Source organism: Carcharodon carcharias, chromosome 11 (genome assembly GCF_017639515.1).
Source record: "Carcharodon carcharias isolate sCarCar2 chromosome 11, sCarCar2.pri, whole genome shotgun sequence".
NCBI classification, from domain to species: domain Eukaryota; kingdom Metazoa; phylum Chordata; class Chondrichthyes; order Lamniformes; family Lamnidae; genus Carcharodon; species Carcharodon carcharias.
In genome coordinates, this window is record NC_054477.1 from 159,838,646 (window position 1) to 159,854,727 (window position 16,082).

The 16,082-nt window shown below is 45.9% G+C and overlaps 1 protein-coding gene across 6 annotated transcripts in view; it reads right to left on the reverse strand.

The window, feature by feature from the left end:
• The window catches only part of dock9b (dedicator of cytokinesis 9b), a 298,109-nt gene that overhangs the window by 60,223 nt on the left and 221,804 nt on the right, over positions 1-16,082 (reverse strand). For 3 of the 6 annotated variants that reach the window (XM_041198635.1, XM_041198634.1, XM_041198637.1), the window contains exons 34-38: positions 15,338-15,471; positions 11,604-11,712; positions 7,768-7,834; positions 6,340-6,387; positions 3,842-3,984 (exon numbers count right to left, since the gene is read on the reverse strand). In XM_041198635.1, the coding sequence (XP_041054569.1) occupies positions 3,842-3,984; positions 6,340-6,387; positions 7,768-7,834; positions 11,604-11,712; positions 15,338-15,471 (501 nt within the window). The remainder of the gene's footprint in view (positions 1-3,841; positions 3,985-6,339; positions 6,388-7,767; positions 7,835-11,603; positions 11,713-15,337; positions 15,472-16,082) is intronic. The other 3 variants (XM_041198638.1, XM_041198636.1, XR_005944397.1) reach the window with 2 other exon arrangements.

A 16,082-nucleotide genomic window follows, 5' to 3' on the forward strand; every position in this document is an offset into this window, starting at 1 on the left:
AGTACTGCACTGTTCAAGGGGCAGTACTGAGGGAGTACTGCATGGTTCAAGGGGCAGTACTGAGGGAGAGCTGCACTGTTCAAGGGGCAGTACTGAGGGAGCACTGCACTGTTCAAGGGGCAGTACTGAGGGAGCACTGCACTGTTCAAGGGGCAGTACTGAGGGAGAGCTGCACTGTTCAAGGGGCAGTACTGAGGGAGCACTGCACTGTTCAAGGGGCAGTACTGAGGGAGCACTGCACTGTTCAAGGGGCAGCGCTGAGGGAGTGCTGCACTGTTGAAGGGGCAGTACTGAGGGAGCACTGCACTGTTCAAGGGGCATCGCTGAGGGAGTACTGCATGGTTCAAGGGGCAGTACTGAGGGAGCACTGCACTGTTGAAGGGGCAGTACTGAGGGAGCACTGCATTGTTGAAGGGGCAGTACTGAGGGAGAGCTGCACTGTTGAAAGGGCAGTACTGAGGGAGCACTGCATTGTTGAAGGGGCAGTACTGAGGCAGATCTGCACTGTTCAAGGGGCAGCACTGAGGGAGCACTGCACTGTTCAAGGGGCAGTACTGAGGGAGCACTGCATTGTTGAAGGGGCAGTACTGAGGCAGAGCTGCACTGTTGAAGGGGCAGTACTGAAGGAGCGCTGCAGTGTTAGGGGTCAGTAATGAGGGAGTGCTGCACGGTTCAAGGGGCAGTACTGAGGGAATGCTGCATTGTTGAAGGGGCAGTGCTGAGGCAGAGCTGCACTGTTGAAGGGGCAGTACTGAGGGAGCACTGCAATGTTGAAGGGGCAGTACTGAAGGAACTCTGCAGTGTTGGGGATCAGTAATGAGGGAGTGCTGCACTGTCAGGGGGTCAGTTCTGAGGGAGTGCTGCTTTGACACAGATGCCATATTTCATTGTCATTAAGATCCTATAGCACATCAAAGAGCAGGGTGAGTTCTTCCTGGTGTCCTAGCCACCTAGATTGGCACTTAACTGGGAAGTAGTGGGCCTTCTCCAGGATCAAGGACTTCAAGGGAAGAAATCCCACCCACCGAGCTGCCAGCCAATCAGAGGCCAGCTGCTTTACTGAACGGCAGCACCACTGGGGAGATATGACACCCACCCGAGGGCCAAATTCACTGATGGGTCCAAGCACAGGTGAGTGATGGCAACTGGGTAGGTCACAGGCCGGTGTGTGGGGGTGGGGGTTGGGGGGGTTGGGGGGGGGCGGTGGAGTTCAGCAGCAAAGGCAGTGGGATGGGTCTCATTGGACCCCTCCCATCCTTCCCGATCCTGGGGACCCTCGACTGGGTATCTTTAAACCAGCCGCCCCGGGAGCCTATAGGCAACTCCCGATGTGGTCTGCTTTTCGGGTTCCCCTCAGAGCGAGTCCCACACCCCAGCACGGGGTGAATACTAGCGGCGGGCAACGAGGTCCTTAAGTCAGCATTATTTGCCCACTTAGGGGCTTCAGATGTTAGTGGACATGGCTTGGGTGGGGGGGGGGGGGGGGGTGTGGCGGTGAGACGAGTAAATGACGGAACAGTTAATGACCGGTCACGTAAATTTTCCTGTGGGTAGTTACACCAAGTAGGAATCACTCTTGACTCAAATGGCTTTCCCTGTCGAGAATCTCTTCCTCATCAGCAGGGACAAAGGGGCTGGGCTTTTAGCGGGTGCCGGGGGCCGGATTGGAGGCAGGAATGCTATAAAAATGCACCCCCCTCAACTTGCGTGCTGGTTCCCTGAATCCATCCAACCCCCGGGGGCCGTTTCCTCTGGTGGGGAAGGAGGGGGCAGTGGGAAGGAGGGGGAAGCAGGCCCATCCACCCCCCCATGCGGCACAAGGCCAATTTAATCTCGTTACCAGCCACTTGAAGCCAATTGAAAGAGGCCGACTGGGACTTTCTAGCTGGCTCCAGCTCCTGCAGCCAGCAGGGGAAGACTTTAACGGCCTGAAGGCAGAGTCCTGGGCGCAGGCCCAAGGAGCCAGTGCTCCCGGCAGGTGTACAGGCCGACTCTGCCTGTCGGAGTGCCGCAGCAGCCAAGGCCGCCCCGTAGAGATGCCCCCCGCCTTGCCCCCAAACCCCCCCATCCCACAGCAAAGCCATTTCTTTATTTTAAACTTAAAAGAGAAGGTCCCTCGAGCCTGCTCCGACATTCAATAAGATCACGGTTGATCCAATTGTGGCCTCAACTCCACTTTCCTGTCTGCACTCATAACCATAACCCTTGACCCCCTAACTCAGCCTTGAATACGTCCAATGGCCCAGCCCCTACACCTCTCCGTGGTAGAGAATTCCAAACACTAACTATCCTCTAAGAGAAGAAACACCCCCTCATCCCCCTCTTTAATGGAAAACCCTTTAATCTGAAACTGTGCCCCTCTCCCTCCCAGTTCTAGATTCATTCACGAGGGGAAACATCCTCTCAACAACCACCCTGTCAAGTTCTCTTAAAATCTCGTATGTTTCCATAAGATCACCTCTCATTCTTCTAACCTCCAATGTCAAATAACTGTTCAGTTAGTACCTCACGACAACGCTGGAACTCACCGGGAGTGTGAGCTGAGAACAGTGCAGTGAGGGCAGCAGGGAATCTGGGACCTCCATAAACGACAGGACTGAAACTCTATCCCCTTAACCAATCAGATTTAAGGATGTGTAACATTATTATCTGGCACTTAAGGGAAACGTTCCGTGCAAAAAGGTTTTAAAACCTCAATGCACGAAGGCAAGTCCATCGAACATCAGAGACTGTCGCATCCCCGGCCCATTTGCATTTCTGTTACATAAAAAGACTTCCCGATACGCAGATCTGAATTGAAACTTTGTGCTTTGGGTACGCTGTTCCAGCGAGGCAGAATAGTACTTGATACAGTCACGTGATGTCACTGCCTGTTGGGTTTCTCCATGGGAAATCCCACACTACAGTCGGGACAATGAACAATTAGCTGTGTTTTGAAGTCAAGCACGTTGGTCCAAGGTATGGATGCCTGTTTAGCGGAACTAGTTCTGGGGGGGGGCGTGGAGCTGCAACTTTTAACTTACAAGCTAGCCGAGTCCCACCAAGCTTTACCCAAGAAGGGTTTTGGTAGACTGGACTGGGAGGAACTGTTTCCATCAGCAGGAGGGGGGTCAGTAACCAGAGGATGGAATTTTTTTTTTTTAGGGAATTAAGAGAAGAGCCAGGTGGGGGATGAGGAGAATTGTTTCCCTAAAATGCAGTGAGTTGGGATGATGTGGAATGCGTCGCCCCCAAACTGCAGCGGGAGAAGATTCACTCGTGATTTTCAAAAGGGAATTGGATGAATACTTGAGGGGAGATAATTTGCAGGGTTGTCGGGGAACGAGCAGGGGGGAGCGGGACTAATTAGACAGCTCTTTCAAAGTGCCAGTACAGGCACGATGGGCCGAACGGCTTCCTTCTGTGCTGTAAGATACTGTGAACAACTTGAGGTTTTAGCGTTTCTCTTCTGCTTTGTAAAAATATATTGAGGGTCCAGCAACGGAGTTGCAGCTCCTCCTAGACAATGTTAATAAATAGCTTTAATTACAATATCTGATTCCTAGAACAAAATAAAACTTCAGTAACGTATTGATCAGGTAATATAAATGTCATTTTATAAGCTGCCAAAGGTTATGATATGAATCATAATAAGGTTGTAAATAATCAGGTTCCACTTAAAACATTGAACCAATCTTTTTCCAATTTACTTCAATGTACATAGTTTCAACTGATGAGGAATGTGGAACTCCATGGCTGTGCTCTGGGGGTGGTCTGCATAGTCTATCGAAAGGAGGGTTTGTGTTTTTATCCGTGATCCTATGTTCACTGATAAAGGCACCCTTGAGGCTACGAGACTTACTGTGGTTAAAAGTGCAAGAGTTATCCAAGCTGCTGAGTTGTTGCAATCTGGCATGCATCATTCCTGTTCTACTGCGAGAAACAGGCAACGTTTGAGCTTTCTTTTCATGTGCAATACTGATGGGTCCTAACCCCTCTTGGTTCCTGCAAGATGGGCAAATGGGACAGAGCAAAGGTTAATGTCAGCACAATGCTGCAGAAGCCAAGTGTTAGTAAAGCAGTCGTTACTTTATTGCGTGTCTTCTACAGACTAAACTGATTAGTTTAACGACATTTCCAATTTTACTACTTCAGGTCCAAAAACATGATTTGCCCGCACCCCGCCCCCCCCACCCCGCAACCCCCCTCCCCCGCCGACTGTGTCTCCTGGCAACGCAAGATGGCCGCTGATACCCGTCTGCACATGGGCAGAAAAACAATGACGTCACAGTCCCAGCAAAACCCGCCTTTAAAAAAAAACTTGTGTGTGGAGATGGAGTTGTCCATCAACTCAAAACAGTCCTGGCGAAATACAGCTCAGGCTAATTAGGCCAAATAGCTGCTTCTCCAGTCGTGACTGCAATAAATGGATTCGTTTTCAAATTCGTGAAGCTGGACACATTGACCTAAGGAGCTGGGAGACGGGGTCCTGCCTGGTGCTTTTGTTTTTACAGCGTCTGTATTTGCTAAAATATATTTCAAAATTTATGGGAAAGCGGGCCTTAGTAATCGTTCCCTGAGCATCTCTGCGCAGCCCACTCTGTCGCTGGCAATGACGTCACAGAGTACAACTGTGCATGCCCTGCGTTGGCAGCAAACGCAGCCCTTTTTTTTTAAATATAAAAATGCAACCATTTAAAAAGGCAACTTTTGCACTCGTCGGTTTTTTTTTCCCGAAAATCGAGAAGCTTTTGGAAGCAGCATTTCTAATAATTAAAACCCAATAGGACCAAAAGGAACTATCGTCACAAATTCATCTTCGCGAAACGCTGACGAAAATGAAATGTGCAGGAAATGTAGAGCTATGATAGTCACTGCAAGCGAGCACAAGCAAGGAAGCATGTTTTTCTAGTGAGCGTTAGTAAGTCAACAGCAACAGCAGAAACAGAAGAAAAAGGCACTTGTCTTTTGTTGAGTTTCTGCACCTGTGCACAGAAATTCTCAAACAGCCACAAAGCAAATGGAGACTGGAAACAAAACACAACGGAGACACACAAAATGAGCAGCAAATACCCACATCTTACCCAGCAAGAGGGAAGGAGCCATACACATTTACTTTTTTTTTGGGTTTAGCGATTGTCAGCGTACAGGGTTGCGAAATAGAAAAATAAAGGGTAACTTGTGTTAGGAATAAATGGTGAGTTAACTGCCTCATACCACCACCAGAACTTATTGCTATGAAAACCAGAACAGATTAGTTTATGAAGGAACTATAACCAATGAAATAAAAAGGTCATATAAAATAGTCGCAATTAAATTAATAAAACACAATTTTCCATTAGTCCATCAGAAACAAAAGCATCACAATTTTTAAATTTCGCCAGCAGTTGGAAAAAGTGCAGTCAGTCTTCAAAGCAAAATAAAAAGTGCCCGGTATAGACAATTCCGCATCACACCTGAATTAGTAACTGTGCATTTTGGGATAGGTAGAAAACGACTGAACCGGAGGTTAAACTTTTCCCACGCGCTTTCGGGTTTACTGAGGCGAGAGTTTAGCACAAATGGGAAACTTAAGCATAAGACGCTCTTGGAGTTGTACTGGTTAGGTTACACTTCAAAACGTATTTGTATACTGACAATTGTAGAATTTTTCGCGAACCAGCATAAGAGAACATAGCCGGTTATTTTACTTGCGTGAAAAATTACTCCTTAGTGTATTTAAAAGTGGTAACCAGGTGCATTTTCTGAATCTGCCTCAAAAAGAGTCCATCACAAAAATTAGTATTTTTCATGTCTGATGACTGATTTAAAATCACTTTAAAAAAATAATGCTAACAATTTATTCATTTCACTGGTGGACACGAATCAGTTCCTGAGTAAATTAAGTACTTTATAGTTTGTGAACTTTTAACTGTTAAAATGTGCCAATTGCTGTATGCCCCTCTGCCTAAGGAAATGAGTACAAATCAAATAGCCTTCTTGAACTGGCACAACCGGTGGACTCTCCCCATCCTCGTTCTTTCGATCTGGGATGCAGCAACATTTTGTGGGTGGGGTTGGTTTTGGGAAAAATGGTTCTTAAACCACCCAGTAAAGGCCACGAAAACTTGAATTATGTTTGAATTATCAGGTCATTAGCACATTGCTGTTTGTAGGGGCGAGTCAGCTACCGTGTTTCCCTCACTACACAAGAGCCAGGATGCTTTCAAAAGTACTTAATTGACAGTAAAGCGCTTTGGGACATCCTGAGGTTGTGAAAGGCGACACAGAAATGCAAGTTCTTTCTCCTGATCCAAATTTAAGAGCTTAAAGTGATGCTGGTTCCCATTTCAGAACAACGAGTAGAATCAGCAACAGTACCTTGCTATGTATCGTTTCCCCATGTATCTGAACTGATGAAGACAGACTCTGTGGAGAAGGGAAATTTAATATTCACCGTTAATTCCAAGAATTCTACGTTGAGGAAAAATGAGCCTGAAGCTAGCCTGTACCTTAAAACAGTTTTATTCCCAAAACAGTAAAGTCACAGACTCACCCAGTTCCTCCCAGGCACCCAGATTTATACACTCTTGCAATGATTCCCGAATCCTTCACCAAATGGGGGCAGCTGTGCTTAATCACCAACTTAAAGCATGTATTTCGATACATCGCAATTTCAACATTAACATTCAGCACGGTATTACAGAGTTTTTACAGCACAGAGAAACTGGCCATTCAGCCTAACAGGCTTATGTTTCCATAATTAAACTAAAGCAGACAGCAATTGCCGCCAACATAAATCACCACGTGTAACAATTAAACAATTTCATTTTATTAAAACAATCAGGGACAGATGAGAAAGGAGGACCAGTTAATCAGAGGACACAGGTTTCTGGCAATTGGCCGAAGGGTCATGAGGACTCGAAACGTCAACTCTTTTCTTCTCCGCCGATGCTGCCAGACCTGCTGAGTTTTTCCAGGTAATTCTGTTTTTGTTTTGGATTTCCAGCATCCGCAGTTTTTTTGTTTTTACCTGAGGTGACGATGGGAGATTTTGTTTTTAAACGCAGCGAGTGGTTGTGATCTGGAACGCGCTGCCTGAAAGGGCGGTGGAAGCAGATTCAACAGTAACTTTGAAAAAGAAATCTGGTAACTCGTTGAATGACTTTTTAAAAATTCATTGATGGGATGTGCATGTCGCTGACTAGGCCAGCATTTATTGCCCATCCCTAATTGCCGCTGCATCACAGAAGGAGCCCTTGCAGCCCATCAAGCACCTGCTGGCTCTCTGCAGGAGCAGTTCAGGTAGTTCCACTCCACCTACCTTTTCACTGTAGCCCTGCAAATAGTGCCTTTTCAGGTAATTACCCAATTCCCTTTTCAAAGTCGTGAATAAATCTACCGCCAGCCCACTCTCAGGCCGTACATTATATTCCACCCTGTGTAAAAAGGTTTTCCTTGTGCTACCTCTGGTTCCTTTGCCATTTGCTTTAACTCAGTGTCCTCTGGTTTTTGACCACCGACCCCCCCAGCTTCCCACTTTTGACTCTGTACAGACCCTTCCTGATTTTGGATACCTCAATCAAATCACCTCCCAGCCTTCTCTGTCTGAGGACAAAAGCCACAGCTTCTCGGATCCATCCCTGTCACTGAATACTTGAAAAGAAAAAAACGTGCAGGGAATAATTGGACAGTTCTTTCGAAAAGCCAGCAGGGGCACAATGGGCCGAATGGCTTCCTTTGAGGCTGTAGCACTCTAGGGATACTCTAAGATATACCAGTAAGGTATGATTGCTAAGATATACTCACTCTAAGATGGTAAAGAAGTCCATCAATTCAGGGGTAGAAGCCTTGTTCCAGTAAGTAATCAACGCATCTACAAAACAAACGAGGAATTTCATGTTATTCTGTCAAATCAGAAAAAAAAACGGTTCTCTTCTTGTGAATAATCACACGCATTTGACATCCAATTTCCCCAGTGTTTACTGTTTTCCCTTTTGTGACATGCAACATTAACTTGTGACTGAAATTATTCCCAATGTAATGCCGACTGCCAACCAATGAAATGACAGCAGGCGGAGGAGAGTGTCCACTGTAAAGTGTCTATCCCCTTCCCTTGAACAATGCCCAAGCAGCAGGACGTGTCACCCTACGGGATGGTCAGGAACGGCCAAACCTGGTCAGTCCTCTGCTGGAAAGATTCAACTGTCACTCGGGATCATACCTACAGCTGATGATTTAGGGAAACTACAACAACACTTTCCAACTCCTGTGTGACTTGCCTTCCTTTGTCTTTTATTCACAAATTGACAAGGGGAAATATATTTCCCCTTAGATCACTGGTAATTTTTATTTTCTACAGAGATGAGGTACATTGAAGATTTATTAGGTCGGTTTATTTGAGCATTCTTCAACCCAGCTTTGCATGTGTATGCTTTAATGAATCGCTGTTAATATTATCTCAGAAACTCGATACCATCCAGGACAAAGCAGCCTGCTTGATTAGCACCCCATCCACCACCTTAAACATTCACTCCCTCCAACACCGACACACAGCGGCAGCAGTGTGTATCATCTATAAGATGCGCTGCAGCAACTCGCCAAGGCTCCTTAGGCAACACCTTCCAAACCCACGACCTCTGCTACCTAGAAAGACCAGGGCGGCAGACAGATGGGAGCACCACCGCCTGCAAGTTCCCCTCTAAGCTACTCACCATCCTGACTTGGAAATATATCACCGTTCCTTCACTGTCGCTGGGTCAAAATCCTGGAACTCCCTTCCTAACAGCACTGTGGGTGCACCTACCCCACAGGGACTGCAGTGGTTCAAGCAGGCAGCTCACCACCACCTTCTCAAGGGCAATTAGGGATGGGCAATAACTGTTGGCCCTGCCAGTGATGCCCATGCCCAGAGAATGAATGAAAGATATTACTGAGCTATTGTGACAGATTTGCTTTGGAGATACAAACTGAACATTGGGGGTCAATAAAAGCACACTCACAAGGAGAGAGCGAGATGTGATGGAAATATTGAATCTGGATTTGTGCAGTTTACTGTCGACTCCAGGATGTCTTAAGGTGCACTGGGTAGAGTTCTTACCTCACAGCCAGAAGCTTTGGGTTCAAATCCCACTTCAGGACTTGATGGGCACAGAAGGTGCATTCATAACGTGGCCAAAGAGGTTGATAAGTAGCCTGTAAATCCTCCCAATATCCCTGATGGCAGGGGGCAAGAGTGGGAGTGTTTCCCAGTCAGCCAAACCACTGCAGTAATGTGCCAAACATAATAATGGACCAATCCAATTGTAGTCTATGGTCACCAACGCCGTCTAAAGGCATGATACCTGAAGGAGGTGGAGGAGTGTCAACTCTTAATGCCGTCATCATAAACATGAGGATCAACAGTCTTTCAGCCTCCTGGTTAAAATTCACACCACTCATTTCTTTGACCAGGAAGTTGGATATTTAACTGATCTTCAGCCTTCTCACAATGACACCATTAATCTAGTACCATTTAAGATCTGGGTCAATTCAACGTCTAACAGTTTTTCTTCCAAACCTCAAAACACCCTCTGCTCAGAGGAAAGCAATTCAGACAACCCAAAGGACAGGAGGAGGCCATTCAGCCCGTCAATTCTGTTCCGCCACTCGATTAGATTGTGGCTGATCTGTATTTTAACTCAGTCTACTACCTATGTTCCATGATACTAAATACCCTCCTTACCCAATAAAAAGCTATCAGTCCCAATTCTGAAATTTTCAACTAACCCCAGCCACAAAAGCTTTTTGAGCTCAGCACCCTTTGTGTGAAGGGGTGCTTCCTGACATCATCCCTGGACAGTCTGGCTCGAATTTTAAGATTCCGCCTCCTTGTTCTGGACCACCCACTCCCCGACCCCACCAGAGGAATTAGTTTCTGTCTATCCGCCCTATTAAATCCTTTAATCATCTTAAACGCTTCAATTAGATCACTCCTTAGACTTCAATACTCAAGGGAGTACAAAGCCTAGTCTGTGCAAGCTCTCATCAGAATTTAACCCTTTTAGTCCTGGGCTCGTTCTGGTGAATCTGCACTGCACCCCCTTCCCAAATGAATACCTCCTTCCTGAGGTGCAGTGCCCGGAATTGAACATGACAATTTTATAAGTTTGAGGAGAGAGTCAGGACAAAAACCAGAAGAACACCACACAAGGTCTCAAAGGAATATCAGTCTCCCAAAGCAAAGGAATTAGCTATTTGGAGTTTCGAGTTACACTTCTGACTCAGAGGTGTATGAATCACAGTCTCTAAAACTTGTATCTTCATGCTAATAAAAGCATTTAGTTAGAAAGGTTTGACGCACTGGTTGATCAGAGCTCTAATTACCCTAATGAGAGAAAAAAATTAACAGAAGCCAACTTTCTTAACTATCTTTGCAAAGGATTAATGTTGGAAACTTGCATGGGGCATTAATGCTGAACATTAAGGCACTGAACAACTACTATAAGCTGAATGTTGTCATATTATCACTTAAAACAGTCTGCTGAACATGAATTGAGTTGACCATCGCCAGTTCAGTGCTAAAGCTTATGTATGATGGCAGAGTCACACCTTGTATTATCATCAGGCATTAAGTTTATCATTTTCTTCTTTATTCTTTGCTAGGATGTGGGTATTGCTGGCCAAGCCAGCATTTGTGGCCCACCTCTAATTGCCTTTGAACTTAACTTTCAGAGGGCAGTTAAGAGTCAACCACATTGCTGTGGGTCTGGAGTCACATGTAGGCCAGACCAGGTAAGAATGGCAGATTTCCTTCCCTAAAGGACCTTAGTGAACCAGATGAGTTTTTACAACAATTGACGATAGTTTCATGGTCACCATCACTGAGACTAGCTTTATATTTCAGGTTTATTAATTGAATTTAAATTCTACCAGCTACCATGATGGGGTTTGAACCCATGTCCCCAGAGTATTAGCACATTAGCCTCCTCCCAATCTACTTCATCTCACCCTATCAACAAATCCTTCTATTCCTTTCTCCCTAGTGTTTATCTAGCTTCCCCTTAAATGTATCTACGCTATTGACCTCACTCACTCCCGATGGTGGTGAGTTCCACATTCTCACCACTGTCTGGGTGAAGTGGTTTTTGCTGAATTCCTTATTGGATTTATTAGTGACCATCTTATATTTATGGCCCCCAGTTTTGTGCTTACCCCACAAGTGGAAACAGACTGTCCACGTCTGCCCCACTGAAATCTTTCATCATTGTAAAGACCTCTATCAGGTCACCTCTCAGTCTTCTCTTTTCCAGAGAAAGGAGCTCCAGCCCGTTTGATCCTTCATGATAGTTATAACCTCTCAGTTCTTAAATAAACAAACATAAATTCCCAACTTGTCAATGGAAACATTGCATTTGGGAATTGGAAGAAGAAACAAGAGTTAGCATCAATTTTGATGGAAGGTCACAGGCCTGAAATGTTAACCCTGTTTCTCTCTCCACAGATGCTGCCTGACCCGCTGAGTATTTCCAGCAGTTTCTGCTTTGATTTCCGATGTCCAGCATCTGCAGCGTTTTGCTTTGGTGTTCCGAAACTGGAGTTTAATTTGATCACCAAGTTCCGGCTTTGTTCCAAACTTGTTACAATAAAGGAGGTAATGGACCTACCATCGGACATGCTCTTCAGTACGTGTAGGAAGCACATGAGGAGGCTGCGTATCTCAGTCTGTTCTAGTTTGTCACATCGCATCACAGAGCCCCCGATACAGCCATGGTTCTGAGAAAGGCAGACAAGTGATGATCATTATATCCAAATTGGAAAAACATCAGCAAAGAAGAAAGCAATTGAAAAAGCCCACTGCCTTTTGTTTGTAAAAAAACAAGGGAATGAAACTTAGCTTAGACACCAGTGAATCTTTCCACACAAACACCAGTGAATCTTTCTACGCTGGGGAGTAAGGAGTTATTGAATTGGAAACTGATTCATTTACTTGTAAAATTCATACAATGATTAAAAAACAAACATAACTTCACAAGAACCACCAAACCATGCAAGTGTACAAAGCACCTCATTTTTTTTCAGTTGAATGGTAACTTAAAAGGAGAAACTAAGGCTTGGGGGAGGGAGTGAAGAGTTCAAAGATCTGTTGAAAGTCCATGTTCCATCAGGAATCACACTGAACTCCACCACCCCCGCTCCTGCCCCATATCCCTGCAAATTTTTTCTTTTCAACTATATGACCGATTGCCCAGAAAAGCACTCTTAATTTGTGGATTAAATCTTTCAAGCTCGGATTTAGACCAATAATCTTTACTTCCCCAAATTCGTGACCCAATTGCCAACACAAGCCTCAACATGTAAAAGGCTCCCGTCAGTGAATTTTAATCATCTCGGGTCAAATGGATGAGATCTTTCTGGATGTTCCAGGTGTGGTTAATTAATTATCTTCCTACCTCAAAATGATCAGGAAATGTGGTTTTGCATTGAGACTAAGTGCAGGATGCAAGACAGCTGATTATTGATATTATTAATTATTAATAATTACCATTGACTTAAATTAAACCTGGTAAGACATGGGACAGAAAGGTACCAATACAGCCCTATTCTTCACCTGGCTCGGGACCTCATTGAAGTACTTAAATGATGAAAGCTATACATCCTTCAGAGCCTGTAATTTGGAAAGGTGCTTTAATTTGTAATTTTAATGTAATTGTTATTCAATATTCTTTCTTTTAATATCCCATCCACCACTTACCTGCTGAATTTGTTTGTCTATTTCTGTTCCTATATAAACTGCCACACTTTTCCAAGTTTTACACTCGATGAGTTTCTATGGCCAGAATTTTGACGCCATAGTGTGTGGGGGCGGGGCCCAACACGTCGATGCGTAAAACGACGCACGGTGATGTCGGGCGTGCGTCTCGATGTCACCGCGCGTCATTTAGACCTTTCATTCAGAGGCAGCTGCGTGCCCGCCAAACCCTCAAAGGCCTGATAAGGCCATCAAAAAGCCAATTAAAGTACTTATCAACCAACCTTAAGGCCGTCGGGCAGGCGAAGAGACCAAGCGGCCTTCACGTTTTTCAGGAAACCTCATCCACGGGCGGGATGAGGTTTCCTGAAGGTTTTATTAAATAAATAAATAAATAATCACCACCGCCCCCCCCCCCCCCCCCCCCCCCACAATTCATAGACATGTCCCAGCTCATGTGTCACTGTCACGACGAGACACGTGGAAATAATTTTTCATCTTTCTTTATTAAAAGTTCTCAATATGTACTTAATCTCCCTGAAGCAGCTCCGTGCCTCAGGGAGATTGGTGCGCTCTTTCACTCTTCCCCCCACCGCACAGCTAGCGCTGGGCACTACCGGCCGTGCGTCACGCTGAAGGCCCACCCCTGTAAAATGGCGGCGCAGAGCCGATCACGGGTGGCGATTGGCTCTGCACCGCTCCCCCCCCCACCCCCCCCCCCCCCCCTCCCCAACCCCCCTCCGCTCCAGACCGGCCCACCTGACACTCAGAGAATTCTTCCCTATGTTAATATTTCAACGTAATTCAGTTCTTTGGGCTGCGAATGTGTTTCTTCAATATTATACCATTATGATTGTTATTCGGATGTTGGGGGGGGCGGGGTTATATTTTATCAATGACGTGGTCTGTAAGGGAAACCAGTATTTAATGGATGACTACGTTCCCATGTAACCAGCTCTTGCACTCGAACTGCAACAGTCACACCAAACAGCAAAATAATCTTTAGTGAGGCAGTGGTGATTAATAGCAACTCTGGTTGAATAGGCTGGGTAACTCTGTGCAAACGGCATTCCGTGGCCTGGGTAGATGAAGCAGGTGGAGCTTTAAATTTGTCACTCTGCGTATTTCAAAACAGAAAATCAGTGAAAATTCCAGGAAAATGTCAGGTCCCCAAACAAATTCAAGCGTTGTAGAAATCATTTCTTTAACCCATCCACCCTAAAATAGGCCAATTCCAAACACGGTTCAGGAGATTAAAATTTCAGGGGTTTATTTGAAATTACGAACCTATATTGGCTAGATACACAATTAAATACAGGGATTCTTTCCAATGTTTTTATTCTGTATTGGGATGTGGGCATCGCTGGCTGAGCCAGCATTTATTACCCATCCCTAATCGCTCTTGAGAAGCTGACCATGAGCTGTCTTCTTGAACCGCTGCAGTCCATGTAGTGTGGGTACACCCACAGTGCTGTTAGGGAGGGAGTTCCAGGATTTTGACCCAGTGACAGTGAAGGAACGGTGATATATTTCCAAGTCAGGATGGTGTGTAACTCGGAGGGGAACTTCCGGGTGGTGGTGCTCCCATGATGGTAGAGGTCACGGGTTTGAGGTACTGTCAAAGGAGCCTTGGTGAGTTGTTACAGTGCCGCTTGTAAATGGTACACACTGTGCATTGGTGGTGGAGGTAGTGAATGTTTACGGTGGTGGATGGGGTGCCGATCAAGTGGGCTGCTTTGTCCTGGATGGTGTCCAGCTTCTTGAGTGTTGTGGGAGCTGCACTCATCCAGGCAAGCGGGGAATATTCCATCACACTCCTGACTTGTGCCTTGTAGATGGTGGACAGGCTTTGGGGAGTCAGGAGGTGAGTTACTTGCCACAGAATTCCCAGCCTGTGACCTGGAACTCATCCGCCGACTATTACCGGAGTTGCTAATAATGGTCTCGTTCACTCACATATGCAGCTACAAATTCAGATACACAAGCAAGAGGCAAATACTTCAAGAGACAAGGCAGCATGCAAGATTTTCTCTGGCAGGACCGGGATAGTCAAAATGGAAAAATCCATAGTAACACAGTTCCTCCGTGCAGATTTCGAAGTGTCCTCAGTCTCTTTGTTAGTCAGCATTGCAAAGGCAGAGTGTCTCCTAATCAGCCTTTCTCTCTGTTAGTATAAAGGAGGCAAGGTCACATTTAGACTCTCAAGCAGCGTTACACAAGGCAATCACTGATGGTCCAGAATTTGCCGGAAAGGTGAAGGTGGGTTTCGCAGCCCTCACCATCACTCAGGTGTAAATCTTCCATTAACTTGGACGGAGAGTGAGACTCCCAGTTGGTCGTGAATCGCCACAAGTTTCTGGAGGATTCGCTCTGCCATTAGCCTCGGAGAAACAGCAGCTCATCCTCAGTTTCCTCACGAGTTTCAGGAAATTGCTGCCTTTGCACATTACTGGAAAACTATTTGAGTCAAAGGGTGAGGGAAAACGTCTGGGCGATGGAAGCACATCAAGAGTTGACCCGTCCCTGCAAATTCTGGGCCGACGGCGTACAAAATACAACCAAGTACATCCTACATGTTACTTAACATCGAAGCATCAAGTTGACAGTTAATATCTTCAGCAGCACCAAAGTTTTGAGGTGAAATTTTACCTTATCAAGGGAGTTACTCTTCTCAGCATTCCGTTCTGGTAGGCTGGTGGCTGAATCGGTGCTGATCAGAGAGCCTCTGGAGTCTGCGTGCCTCACTGCACTGATGGTCGGGGTAGAGGATCCATGAGGAGAAGCTGTCAATGGATAAAGACGCGTGAGAGGTTATCCCGAAGAGGGAAGTTCCAAGTTACTGGGTAACATACATTACAAAAAATTAACAGGTCGTCCTGACAACACGACAACATGTCAACACCCCAAAATCAACTTTCATTTCAATACAGCGACAGTTCTGATCAAGGGTGTGCAGGAGGTTTGTCAAACCTTCCAAAGCTTGATGATTCCAGGACATGACTGGCAAGCAAACACCCTGAAGAAAATGTATAGGGGCATTAAAAAGGAAAGGTGTTTTCTTCCATTTTCTTTGAACTCTTTCATTTGTTATTTGACCCCCAGGATAGGCTTCTGACCCCAGCTTCACTGTGTCGCTAACACCGCCTGCTTCTGCTTCAGTAACGTAGCTCGTCTCTGTCCCCCGCCTCAGCTTATCTGCCCCTGAAACCCTCACTCATCCCTGTATCATCTCCAGACCCAGCTGTTCCAAGATGGTCCTCTCAGCCTCCCACCCTCTTTAAATTTGGAGCCACCCGAAAAAGACTGGGCTGGTTCACCAGGTCGATTCCTGGGATGAAGGGGGTTGTCTTATGAGGACAGGTTGAGCAGGTTGGGCCTGTACTCAATGGAGTTT